Source organism: Nymphaea colorata, chromosome 1, assembly GCF_008831285.2.
Source record: "Nymphaea colorata isolate Beijing-Zhang1983 chromosome 1, ASM883128v2, whole genome shotgun sequence".
Classification (NCBI taxonomy): domain Eukaryota; kingdom Viridiplantae; phylum Streptophyta; class Magnoliopsida; order Nymphaeales; family Nymphaeaceae; genus Nymphaea; species Nymphaea colorata.
Window position 1 is genome coordinate 20,809,333 of NC_045138.2, and position 14,122 is coordinate 20,823,454.

Below are 14,122 nucleotides of genomic sequence, written 5' to 3' on the forward strand. Positions count from 1 at the left end.
GTTTTGAGATCACATTTACAGGTCATCCTTATGAAAAGAAGTGAACCATGTCGTTAATTTCTGAAATCCTTGAATTAAGGGAAAAAAAAAAAGGAAACTTTATAAGAATTTGGTCATGGGCCATTAAAGTTGCTCAAACTGCATGTGCATTATCAAACAATCATTAAAAGAATATCATACTCATAGTGTGCTAGATGAATTCCAATCAAGAATTGCTAAGTTATATCTTATTGCTAAGTTACATCTTGCATACAGATTATATATGCAATATATATGTGCAATATTTGCAGGAAAGTTGCATGCGTTTTAACCAAATGAAAATATCTTGATATTTTTAAAAGAATCCCAAAACCTCTGCCTGGATCCTAAATTAAAATGCTTAAAAGATTGACAATAAAAAATATAATTGGATGAATGCTCTTTAGTAGAACTTGGCGTTGGAAAATGATCTTTCTCTGGTCTTCTAAGCCTCCATCCATGCCATATTTGATGATTAAAATTAAAAGTTTTAGATTAAGAAATCATACAATTTAGTGCCAATTAGTTTTAGCCTAGAGAATTTTATAGAAATAAAACCACATGTTAGATATTTTGATCTACCATTTCGTTCAACTTTTCGTTCTTACTAGTACATCTACCAACAGTTTCAAAATAGCCAAAGCACTAGGCCAACTACTCGTCTACATGAGTAGTCATCTTATAAGGCTGAAGTGATAGAAACAATTTTATATAGTGCGCCAAGGGAAGGAATCCTAGGGATTACGCCAAAGGACAATCAGAACATGAACAATCATTGGAAGCCATAGTTTAGCATCCTAGAGTCTTTAGGGCGTATCCTTGCATGTACGTCCAGTTCTTAGCCAGTCATTCATACTGATGTCATTATATTGTTGCTGTAGCTGATATGCTTCTCAAGGGCATCATATATAAGAGCATACATTTCAACATTGCAAGATTTGATCACCATGGTAACATCTCAAGTATACAATGACTCTTGAGATATTGAGAAAGTTTAACTAAACTTATTGAGCCTCGTACTTTCTTATTACATCTTGATTAATAACTTTAAGATGAGCTAGGGTAGGCTACTTGGTACATTGGGTTCCATTAAACAAGACATTTAAATCGAGTCAATATGGTTGGTATCGTTACTATTTCATATTTTAGTTCATTTCCTTCTTGAGTGTTGAACTGAAGTAAGTCATGAACCCTAATTGGTTATATGGGATGCTTCAATTTATCACTTGAGCCAACATCCAAAAGGTCTGGTTAGGGCATGAGCCTTGGTGCGGCTATCAAACAAGCTGGCCTAGCATGGGAAAAACATTGAAATTTGAAAAGTATTGTACTCGCCAAACTTCTAAGCATATATAGTGTGAAGTAAGTATTACTCTCTTCAACATGATTCTTTTGTAATTCATCCATTATATATTAAGTCATGTTCAACTTCAAGATTGAGAGTGCAGAACTGAGGGAATCGTCCAAGATGAGCCATCCATAGCTAGTTTGCTTATACCATGAACTCGAAACTCAGCCTTAGGTCTGTATCTCGGCTTATGTTCACCAAAACTACTCCCCAAGATATTTTGGCGAAATGAAGATAAACCAGCTTCCCGTATCTAAGAAAATTTGCTATAAATCGGGAATTCAAAGTTTCCCATGAAATTTATTAATACAGCCTCATCGTTGAACAACATTAAATTAAGGGTCCCATAGAATATTGGCAGCTCTAGAGGAACCAAAATGGAGTCTCTATCATGTTATCAAAAATCTATGCATTTCATTGCATGCTTTATGACACCTTCAACTGCAATACTTAGCGATTAAATGGGGGTGGATGCATTGAGGGCGACCGCCTCCTTAACCAAATTGATTATGGTGAAAAGAAGTCTTTGTTTAAGTTTTTTCAAATTTTAGATTCTCATATCAAGAAAAGTCTCTCACTTAGCCTGATTCTCACATGTTGGGAAGTTCTTAAGGCAATTTGGTGGAAGTGTTTAATTGTTTCAGTTAATTATTTTGTTTCTAGAGGTACCATATAGTTCGTTTCGGATTGCGACATGTAAAAACTAGTTACAAATGGAAAAGAGCAACTTTTAAAATGGTAAAAGGAAAGATCAGAATATAGTCATATTTGAATTTAGATGTTATAAATTTCAAATGGATACACAGGATGTCCCTAGCTAGTGCAATAGTGCCCTTGTATCAATCTTTGGGATCTGGCAAGTAAAAAAGTTGGTGGATTCGGGAAAAGTTTCAACCAACCCCATATTTGGGAGTAAATACAAAATGAAGAGAGAGTTCAAGCAAGTGCGGAATCGGACCTCATTTCAGGCAGTGGGATGAAATACTCCTAGCACACACTAGGAAGCGGTCTAGCATAGTTTCTTAAGAAAGAAGAACTGGGACAAACAGGCATCACATGGAAACTTCCAATGGTTGTAAAACAAGTTAGAAGTCCGTTTCATTGAATGGCCGGGAGGGAGGTGTTGGTGAAGGGTCACTTCCAAGGAAGAAGTCTACTTATGTAAGGTACAACCAAATCCATAAAGAGACATATCATAAATATCACATTGGGAACGACCAGAAAGGACCAAACGATCATGTTGAGGAATAGTGTTTCACTTCTTATCGTCAACAAAATATTATATACTTGAAGGAAGTTTGTGAGTACAAAAAACAAGGGTTCCCCAATTTCGTATTTGATAGAAAATGTTTCGAGAAACATGGAGATGAATGTAAAAAACTGAAAAGTTCAAGTATCTTCAATCAACTTCCGTGTTTGTTAGAGCTTGAATTTGGTGCAAAACTCTTGACAAATGTTGAAAAAGTAAGATAAGCTGGATAAAATGTTTGGATATTATTTATCTGGAAATCAGGATATCTATTATATGTGGTTCAGATGTCTCTATCATGTAGGTCCAGTGTGCTTATTGCTGCGGCCTGACGCTCTTAAGTTGTGGGTTTCTGCTAGCCTGGTTATGATCATCTGTCTATCGCCAAGAGGAGGAAATTTGAAAAAAAAAATGAAAAAGATTAATCTCTCAGTTAAGGCAATTGATAAATCCAGGTCTACTTTATAATTGTGATTAAAAAATCCATCCATGCCATATGCATTTCAAATTGTTGTAAGCTTAAACTTCTTAATTAAACTATATTATAGAATCAAACAAGTATCATGCAAAAGGAAGGCAAATGCTTGATTTGTTAAGGAAATTAATTAATACACTAAGCGTGCTTTCCATGGTCGAAGTGACAAAAGGATGAATCTGTCGTCCAAATACAAATGTCGATGGATTGATTATCAAAGTGCAGATGTCAAGGATGGATTTGTCAATGAATTCGTCATCGAAGTGTAAATTGCAAGGATGGATTGGTCGATCTCACGGTATGACAGAGACAAACGCATCAATCACTTACAAGTCAAAGATGAATATGGGGAAAAAATAATCCAAAATCAGGATACGATATACTCCATTTACATATCTCAAATTTGATTTGAGTGCTTCACCTTATCCCAACCACGGGAATATCGCGTCATGATCCTTATTTTTTAAATATATCTCCTCACCTACCTTTAATAGAACCACAATTTCCTTTTAGAAATAAAAAAAATTCGATCAAACTCATGTAAGTTTCTTGAGCATTATTCTACATTTTAAACTTTTCATCTCGTCATAATACGATTTTTTCTTCTGGTTTGGCTTGAAGAAACCCTTACTCTGACCAAGAGACTTTGTTGCTGCTCACTTGGCCGCATAAAACCCTAAAGCTAGTACCCATAACCCCTAGTCGTAAGCTTACTTAGGCTTACGGAGGAGGTTGACGCCCATAGTAATTGAATAAATAACTAGTCTTACGTTAGCGGCCCAAGCAACCAGCTATGCTAAACCGCTTAGGACTATTCTTTTATATATTCAAACAAGTAAACATGCCAGTTTAAAAGAAAACTAAGGGATGAATCGTGAATAAAAAGCCGCATAAAACCCTGAGGCTAGTATCCGTACCTCCAATCGTAAGGGAGGCGGTCACTAGCGGAGCCAGAAATTTTTTCTGGTGGGGTACTCATTCAATACCACTAATTTCTTTGGGGCACCTATATGTATAACAATCAAATATATCAAACCTTAACATATATATTAAACTAATTTTGTGAGGCTGGTGGGCAGTTCCACTTACGTACGTTAGTGGCTCATGCAACCAACTATGCTGGACCCCAAAGCTGCTGTTATTTTATGTAGTTAAATGAGTAGACATGCAAGTTTAGGAGAAAAAAAGAAAAACAAACTGTAGAAATTTTTTCTTGGCTCTTTTGGGTCTAATCAAACACAAGAGCTTTATTTAAAGAAACTGCACAAAAGAGGAAGACATCTCCCATGATCCATCCATTTCCTATTTGCCTTGATCTGCTTCATAATAGATTGAAACTATTTGCCAAATCTTTTTCCACAATTGCATTTAAATGCACTTAAATGTTGCAATTAACCATCTCTTAATATGGTGATCTGCTTTCTTATAGAATTGTCCTCTGCAACATCAAAATCAAAACATTTTTGTCCACTTCTTTCTAAAATTCATCCTCTTCTATTGCTTCCCAATTCATCTCCACCTCTTCCAATTGTGTTCTTCCCAATTCATCTCCAGTCGTGGGGCCGCGAAAGTGACTTGTGTCCTCTAAACTGCAAAAGGAATTAAGACGTCAATCTCGCAAAAGAAACCAAATGATGGTCGCAGCATCGTTGGATCCAGCCATTTCGGCTTCATCTCGTCTATGCAATGAACCGAAAATCATGGCGAATCGAGCTAGTGACCAAAGAGAAAGGACAGATTGGTTACTTGTGTTTTTGGATAGGTAAGTTGGAGCAGTTGATGTGTTTTAGGATCGAACTCTTGACCTTCTTCAACTTAAACACTTTTTTTAACCTTCACTATGACATGTAGGCAAATTATATATATACCTTTTGCTCTGGTGGTCCTTAGATGTGTTTAGCAGCTCAAAAGAAAACGTAAGGAAAGATTTAATATGCATGTTAAATATTAAATTAATAATTTTTAAAAGACTTAATTTGGTAAACGAAATAGTATGTAACTGTTTCATGAATCCTGATCCAAAAATTAAGACAGATTCGTAAAACATATACAAAAAATGTTTGATGAATCTATCTAAAATTTTAAGACAGATTCATGGAACAATTAATAACTGTTTCATTTTCTAAACATGCCCTTCAGTTTTGGATCCAAATGCTTCTTATAATAGTTAGTATTTACTTTTCATAAATTTGGTTAAGATGTTGTAAGGGTCAATGTATTACTCTTTAGAAAACTTCCATTATTGCCAACCATGTGTTTTTTTGGTCAATATTTCATAAAAAAATAATTGAAATCCTTTGAGAACCAGGGTTTGCCCCCTGCCTTCCAAGCAAGGCCTACATGGTTCGAACTGGTGACGTCCTTTTCTTTATCTTATAATATTTACAAGTTGTTCTCACACTTATAGATAAAAAATTATAATATTTTTTATGATAAAAATCTACAAGAACCCAAAATGAAAGCAAGGTTTGAACTTGTTATACTTTATATTAAATAAAAAATATTTAAAATAAAGAAATTTAAACTTCATGGGCAATTTGTTGTTATACTGGTGAGGCATATTTTTCTGTAATTTTTAAAAAGCGTTCAGCAAGTCTCGGAATTTTTCTTGTATTCTCTCGAATGCAACTTAAACAAAACAAAATAAGAAAATATAAATTTTAGTAAAAAAAAAAAGAAAAAGATAAAATCTCAAGAACTTCTAGAAGAAGCCTGTCCAGTGTCAAGGCAAAATTATGGGGTTTTATTAAAAAGTTTATCCCTTTGAATTAAGTTGGATTTTTTTCGTTTTTTTAATAATAAAAAATTATAAATAAAATATTATATAGTAGGAGACGTTCGAATCCACCCCCAATAATTTCAAAATGACAGCTGGAATCCGGCGGATCAGCAACAACGACACCTCCCTTTTTCCTTTTCTTTTTTCTTTATTACATTTTTATTCTTTTTCAAAATTTTCCTTTCTGGGAGCGTCTCAATCATTGTGATTGCCAACAACGGCGCAACGTCGTCACCTTTTGAAGGTGTCAAACATATTTTTCCTTTTTCTCCTTCAGCTCCTTCAAAGCCACTCTTATTTCTTTTCGATGCGTTTTATGAAGCCACTTTTCAATAAACCACCTATTAATTGAAGGGGCGCGAGAATGGTCAAAGCCTTTGGACTTGTAGTAGTGGAGGACAGATCTATGCTGATAATACAAAATAATCAATATATAGCTCAAAAATGCATTAATTTCCTTCATTTTTAATCTTTTTTTGTTTCGATAGTGGTATTTCAAATCAATTTCCTAATGTTTAGAGTTATTTAGTTGGTCGAATTGATGAGCTCGTGAAAGTATCTTTTCATCAGTTCCATTATTTTCGTTATATGCATAACACTCTAGTTAATAATGCAAGCGAAGTACAGAGAGACTTTGCTGTCGTTTTGAGTATTTTCCCCTCACATTCAAGTTCAAGAACTGTAAACAAGAACTTTTTAATTATATATATTTCTAACTTATCGAAGGAGACAAAATCAATAATACTGAACTAACGTAGGTAAGGGATGTGGGTTCTCGAAGAACAAAGTCGGATCTGGTTTATTTGGATTATCGAATCCAGAATCAATGTCTGGGCAGCCGTTAGAGTCAAGGCTGGTTGGCGGGTCCGTATTGGATCCATTTCCCATTCATGTGAGGACGAATTCCGATGTGATACAAGATTCTGAGAAATAAAGCGTTCACTTTATAGGCGTTGAGATCCTTTTTAGGATAAAAATTCAGATTTGACAAAAAATTTTGAAGAAATACAGCGACGGTCTCGGCAAATTGCAAAATGTTTGCGGTTTTCCAGTAAAGTCGCAGGGCTAGCGAGAAATATCTCTCTCTCTCTCTCTTCGCTTTGCCGCATTCTCGCTGTAGCGTGAACGGCGGGAGAGAATCACGGGACGTTCACCGCACTATGTGGGACCCACAAGCGGTTTTCCTCCCACATCCGTCCCCCCTTTTTCACAGGCGATGGACGGACGGAGGAGCAGCAATCGCTGTCACGTTAGCTCATCCGCCGTTGATCTCGCCACGACAGACGGAGAGAGAGAGAGACGTTTCTTATTAAGCGAAACCGCTTTTTTTTTTATATGATTTCGAAAAGGCGTACATTGGTTAGCTGTTTTCTTACAGCCTCAATTTTTTTGCAAAGAAAGTTTTCTAACAACGGTTCTTCGTAATAGCTTAGTTTGCCACTTATTTCAGGAACAGTTACCAATGTAAAACGCGTATTCGTATGTGCATCCGATGCTGAGGCAAGACAAGCTGATGAGAATCTTATTAAAATATTGTTTTTAATTTTTTCTTAAACATAGAAAAATATGAATAAGAGTAACGACCCCCCCCTTGTTGCACTTGCACAGCAAACTAATTGAAAATATTAAAGTGAACAATTTCTTTTTCTTTTTTTATAGAAAATATAACGTCGCAAGCACCGAGGCGATCCGAGGTATTAATGAAATCGTGAAGGAAAATCGCGTTTATTGGAATTAAGCGAAATTGTCGGCCTCTTAAGAGAAATATTTTTGTTCCCTCACCTTCCTCGAGATGCCCGTAGTGAAAGGCAGAGAATGTCTGACGGTCGTAGGCTTTGACTTTTGGTTCGTGGCCTCCCCGATGGCGATGAACCCAACATGACCCCACGAGCGGCAGTCCGACTCGACTCGGTTTGACGCCGAACCGAAAACTCTGGTGTTACGTTGAACAGCTCTGTCTCGGTGGGGAAGTATCGGCCTAACCTAGGGTTCGAGATCTGATCCAACAAGTGGCCAACCCATTCAGCTTGATTTCGGAAAAAATATTTACAAATCTTTATACGAAATCTACACTTGAAGTTAAACCCTCCTCCCCTTTGATTTGAGATTTTATGGATTTCGACATTCTCACATATTATTTCAAATCTATGAGTTTAACAAACCTTGGATTTGGATTTATGTAAGAAATCCAACCTCAGATGTGAGGTCCCAACCTTTACATATGACTCTGCGGTAGGTAGCAAATCACTTTAAACCTTCTATAGAATAGGTTGATGCAGACCGGCTTGATCCATTTAAATCCATTTTATCTACCAACTTAAGTCAACAAGGAGCTTTCACAATAACTATTATAAGGACAACTGAACCATCGCCAGCCAGCTTGGTTCTTAAGACTTCTCAATAATAAAATGAGCCTCATTAAATGGAGATGCTAGAAAACCGAGTCACTAAGTTTGGAACCGATCCGATTCAGATCCGAGTCGACTCAGCTTCTAATTTTGAAACCGATCCGGTTCAGAATCCGGGTCGACTCAGGTTCATCCCCATCGCGACACGTGGCAGGAGAAGCGAGGGGGAGGGGGTTCGTAACGGGCAACAACGTGGGGTAACGGAAATATTCCAGCCTGGTTTTCGGTTGGTTCTCACTGGACCACTACACCTGCCCCTCGCTTCCTTCCTTTCTTTTTAGGGAAGAAAAGGGGAGCGTTAATGTCGAAAGTGTCCTCCCTCCTTTCGGTCTATGCGCCGCTGTCACGAAGGGCATTTTCGTCAGAAGTCCCTGCCTCCCTAGGATTCCCACAGTACTTTAGTCGTATCCAGGATGACCAAACTGCCCTCGCATGTTTAGGAGGCGAGGGTTTCCGTTAGATGCTGCACTGTAGCTCGGCGAGGACGGATCCAACGGGAAACGCGGGAGGGCAATCCAGTCATTTAGGCATCCCACGCCTACTTCCCCCGCCGTATAATCATTAGATCATCGGCGCTACGGAGAGAGGGCAGTGCTCCCTACTCGGTGACTCGGAATGCCCCTAGTGGAATTATAAAGGACGGAAATAAATCCCGGCGATTATTCCGGTCAGCACCGGCGACGTGGGGGCCCGCGGTCTGGCTGTCTGCCTTCGGTGTTGTGGTTGTTTCACTATTTTCAACGCTCGAAACCTCTCCCCTCTTTGCATTTAAAGGGCCCCTACTCTCTCTCAAGCCCCCGGAAGCCCTCTCTCTTTCTCTCTCGTCTCTCTCTACCATTTTCTCTATTGGAGAAGCCTACTCTGTGAGAGAAAATCCCTCTACAACCATTTTCTTTCCCTTGGAAATCTCTCTCTTTCTGTTGATCTTCTGTTCCTGCAGGACCGGTTTCTCAGGAGGTCCTTTTTTGCCTTAGTTGGTGGTGCCATGGCGGACGAGTGCAAGGCGCCGGTCGCGGAGGTGAAAGAGACAACGGAGGTGGCTGTGAAGGAGGCCCCTCCTGTGGATGAGAAGGCCCTAGTAGTGGAGTCGAAGCCCGAAGTGGCGGAGGAGAAGCCCGAAGCGGCGGAGGGGGAGACAAAGCCCGCGGCGGAGGAGGCTGTTGCTGAGTCCGCGTCCTTCAAGGAGGAGACCAACGTGGTCGCGGAGCTGGAGGATCCCCACAAGAAGGCCTTGGACGAGCTGAAGCAGCTCATCGAGCAGGCTCTCAAGAACAACGAGTTCTTCGCACCGCCGCCGGCTCCTAAGGCGGAGGAGGCGAAGCCTGCAGGAGAAGAGGCTGTTGCTCAAACTCCACCTCCGGCGGCGGAGACCGCCGAGGTAGTGGAGGAGAAGGCGGAGGAGAAGGTGGAGGAGAAGACTGAGGTTAAGGTGGAGGAGGTAGCTGCGGAATCCGCTAAGGTCGTGGTGGAGGAGGTCCCGCCGCCACCACCACCGGCAAAAGCAACGTCGTTGTTGGAAGTGGTAGAGCACGCGGTGGAAAAGGTACTGGGACATGTGACACCAGCACCACCAGAGGCGGTTCCGGCACCACCGGAAGCCGCCGCTCCACCGGCGGCGCCTGCTACTGCTGAAGAGGAAGGCGTGAAGACTGTGGAAGCTATCGAGGAATCGGTGGTGTCAGTGACTCCCCCTCCGGCAGAGCCCGAAACGGCCGTACTACCACCGGCGGCGGAAGAGGTCTCGGAGGCGCCGGCTCCACCACCTGAGGAAGTCTTCATCTGGGATATCCCGCTTCTGGGCGGGGAGCAGAGCGATACCTTGCTGCTGAAGTTCCTCAGGGCGAGGGACTTCAAGGTGAAGGACACGCTTGAGATGATCAAGAAGACGGCGCGCTGGCGTAAGGAGTACAAGGCGGACGAGCTCCTCGAGGAGGACCTCGGAGGCAAGAGCTTCGAGAAGGCTGTGTTCATGCATGGCACCGACCGGGACGGCCATCCCGTCTGCTACAACGTCTTCGGCGCCTTCCAGGACAAAGAGCTGTTCCAGAAGACGTTCTCTAGCGCCGAGCGAGACCACTTCCTCAGGTGGCGGATCCAGTTCCTGGAGAAGGGAATTAGGCAGCTCGACTTCAGCGAGAATGGCATCTCAACCATTGTTCAGGTCACCGATCTGAAGCACTCTCCTGGTTTGCTCAGCCGGGAGCTTCAGGTCACCAAAAAGGCCCTGGAAGTCCTACTTGACAACTACCCTGAATTGGTCGCTAAACAGGTATAGCGGATGCTCTGTTTTCTTCTTTGGTCTTTTTTTTTTTATTTTCCTGCTCATTTTTTGGTCGTTCTCTGGTGTGGAGTTGTTGGCAATAGAAATTTTAATGGTGATCTTTGATCTGTAGGTTGTGATCAATGTTCCATGGTGGTATCTGGCTTATACTAGGGTGTTCAACACCATTTTCACTCCCAGGACTAAGAGCAAGTTTGTGTATGCTGGACCTTCTAGATCGACTGAAACCCTCTTCAAGTAAGTACTTTGGCTGGATCTGTCACGGAAGCTCTTATGATCTTATTTGTTTCTTGGTTCATGGTGCTCGGTGTTTCTCCTTTGGCGGAAATTTTGTACATTCATCTATATGTGTCTGTGTTCTTTTCTTTTTCCCCATTGAAGCCGGTTGATTTAATGAGTGATACATTTAGCTGTACTTATGCTTCTCTTTAATAGCCTCTGCAAGCAAGTACTCTTCTGTATTACCGTGTTGATGGGTGTGATATTAATGGTTTTTTTTTCTCTGTTTCCTTTTTTCTTCTTCTTCCTTGGTGGGGTTTTAGATATATAGCACCAGAACAAGTTCCAGTGGAGTACGGAGGGTTAAGCAAAGCGGAAGACTCGGAATTCTCCACCGCCGATGCTGTGACGGATTTGTTCGTGAAGCCGACTTCTCCCCACACTATTGAGATCCCAGTTACTGAGGTGATTTCGCAGTCGCAAAACAAATACTGTTGGTCTTTGAATTTGTGATTAGTTTATCTAGTATTCTGTTATGCTGTTTCTTCCCTTTTAAGATGATCATAAGCGATCCATTCACGGAGAGTCAGAGACTGGTGTTCAATTTTATTAAACGACCAAATGAAATTTATTGGGGAGAGAATTCATTATTCTAATTGTTTCCATTGAACCTTAGTTCATGAAGCTCTAGATTTCTTTAGAGTTAGATGAAGAAAGTGTGGCAGGCTTATTCACAGTTCCTTGTATTTGTATGTGAAGGTCTGCACTCTTGTTTGGGAGCTTCGAGTTCTCGGCTGGGACGTGAGCTACGGCGCCGAGTTTGTGCCTGACGCAGAAGATGGATACACAGTCATCATTCAGAAGACGAGGAAGGTTGCCGCCACAGATGAACCTGTCATCCGGAATTCCTACAAGATCGGCGAGTCTGGCAAGGTGATTCTCAAAATTGAGAACGCCACTTCCAAGAAGAAAAAGCTCCTATACAGATTTAAGACTAAGGTTGCAGAGTCGAACTGATCAGAAGAAGGGCGCTGAGGGGAAATGATGACAGGCTGAGTTCTCATACTCGGTCTGTTGAATAGCACTTGGAGATTGAAATTTGTTATTTTGTTATTCGTTCTTTTTACTTCTCTTGCTTTCGCGCTATTTTTGTCTAGATGGGTGTTGGTCTGTGAGATGGTCGCCGGGAATTGAAGAAACTGTGGGAAGGAGAAACGAAAGAAGATTGTGTATTTACCGTGTGTACATGTCTCTGTTGGTCCTTTGCTATTCTTTTGCCTTCAATTTATGAATATGAGTGTACAAGTGTTAGAAATTGTCAAAAAACTGATGGTACAGATAAATTTTGTTTACCTTTCATCGTCCTCCTCTTTTCCTCTTGAAAATATAATTTTCTCTTAATGTAGAAAGCGTGGCTTGTCTCACCAAGCATCATTATTGCTTTGCTGATATATATATATATATATATATATATGCTATTTGTTTCTGGTAACGTGCTTAAGATTCTAGCTTTGTCAGCTAATGATTGGTCCCACCGCATTAAAAGAGAGCTGCAGATCACGTCCATATGCCTGCATCCTCTGTCTCTGCTATCTGTGAATGCTTCTGAAGGTCTCGACTTTCTTTCTTGCCTCCTCTGTCTCTGCTATCTGTTAATGCTTCTGGGGTCTCGGCTTTCTTTCTTGAGGACACAGAGTCTGGTGTACAGTTGCCTCTTTCTCTGTCTAGTGGGTGCAGCCTCTTTTCTTTGCCAAAGTATGAAAGATTCTTTAGAAGAACAGATCTACGACAGGAGCTGTAAGAAAGATTTCCTAGCTGTAACGGCGTCGGGACGACTAGATTGAGAATCCTAGAAGGATGCTTTTGCCACATGGTCTCTTTACCTTTCTTCCCTGTTGTATTATCTAGGATAAAAGAGATGATTATGGTATTTTCACCTTTGCCTTTTTCTGAAAAGTCGGCCGCATGGGTTTATTTTTGTTATATGTTCATTCAACGGATCCAAGTTCATAAAGAAGAAAAGCATGACAGGAGGAAATAGTCAAAAAGGGTAGGCTGGCGGAATGGACGCCCCTTCTACAGCAGTGAACTTTTCATTTTCAAAACAAACAAAAAAATTCATCGTTCTGGTGAAAACGGTCACTGATTTTACTGCCTTTTGCTTATACAGTGATTTCCTTTCACTCCTTTCCATTCCACATCTCAAGAAGGACGGAGCCTAGGAAATACAGCTTGCCAAACGGGCATGATTCTCCTTTATCTCAAACTTTCTGTCTTATCGTTGAAAGTGAGACGAGGCTTGTTGATCGGTGTTCGACGCAGATTCGGAGTACCACACTATAAAAGATAATCAATCAACGACTAAATATCGCATGAAAGTGTCAAAGAATTCGTCATGTTGCGCTGCTAAAGCTGAATCAAGTTGTATAAAGCATGAGTACTGCCACTGTTTTGCCCCATGGTGAAGCTCGGTGTAGTGCAGCAGGGTATGACTGAGAGAGATGGGTGGCCACGATTCTGTTTTCATGGTTCACTACATGCACAAGATCATCTCCAAATCCAGGAAGAACACTCAAAAAAGAGAGTTTTATTGCTGCTGCAAAGAAAATCTGTTCACATTTTTTTGGGTGACGAGGGGAAGGCACGGTCCCATTAAAGGCTGAAGTCTCACCCAATCCCTTATAATTTGGTTGTTTGGTAGGATTGTCTCATGTCTATTGTTTCATAAATCTACTACAATTTTTCGGATAAATTCATAAGACACTCACATATTGTCCCTCTTGTCAAAAACACTATGTGAATGTCTCGTAAATTTATCTAAAAAATTAATGTATATTTACGAAACAATAAAGCTGATGTTTCATAAATTTGATCTAATCTAGTGTCACTTCTGCCAAACAACCAAGTTACAGACTTACTCTCAGTCATATATGTTCAGAAAATATATTTTCTTAGCTGGTGTTAAATTCCGAAGCCCAACGAAAATATGAGATCTGATAATGTTCCTGACAGGTGAGACCTCTGTTTTGACGCCTAATAACAGTTGAACGTTTTCTTCAATCAAGACTTTTTTTTTTGCTACTGTTTCTCAAATTTTCTTAATACCAGTTCGTGTCCTGTGAGGTCAGACGTCGAGATGTATAAATTTCAAAGAGAACCGAAACAGATTATTCTATAAGTGGCAGGAGACACAATGATTCCCGCAACAGTCGGCCTACTCATTAATCTATGATCCTCCATTTTTCGTATGCTTGAATTTATGATTGCTTCTAACGTGCATGAGTTCTTAATTTTTATTACTGCACGGTGGGCTCTTTTTCTCCCCTTTCTGGTGGCGTAAATTCT

General features: G+C 40.4%; 1 protein-coding gene across 1 annotated transcript; it reads left to right on the forward strand.

The window, feature by feature from the left end:
* The first annotated feature begins 8,976 nt into the window (after positions 1-8,976).
* On the forward strand, positions 8,977-12,129 carry LOC116265324 (patellin-3-like). The gene is made up of 4 exons (XM_031645876.2): positions 8,977-10,546; positions 10,671-10,795; positions 11,101-11,242; positions 11,537-12,129. Exons 1-4 carry the CDS (start codon positions 9,263-9,265, stop codon positions 11,792-11,794), a joined length of 1,809 nt encoding a protein of 602 aa, XP_031501736.1. The 5' UTR covers positions 8,977-9,262; the 3' UTR covers positions 11,795-12,129.
* Positions 12,130-14,122: the final 1,993 nt, after the last annotated feature.

What these genes read in the sequence shown, in the direction of transcription:
- LOC116265324 (XM_031645876.2), top strand. Translation starts at nt 9,263, where the DNA reads ATGGCGGACGAGTGCAAGGCGCCGGTCGCGGAGGTGAAAGAGACAACG. An exon ending in CTGAATTGGTCGCTAAACAG is followed by an intron (nt 10,547 to 10,670) that starts GTATAGCGGATG and finishes TTTGATCTGTAG; the next exon opens with GTTGTGATCAATGTTCCATG. An exon ending in TTGAGATCCCAGTTACTGAG is followed by an intron (nt 11,243 to 11,536) that starts GTGATTTCGCAG and finishes TTGTATGTGAAG; the next exon opens with GTCTGCACTCTTGTTTGGGA.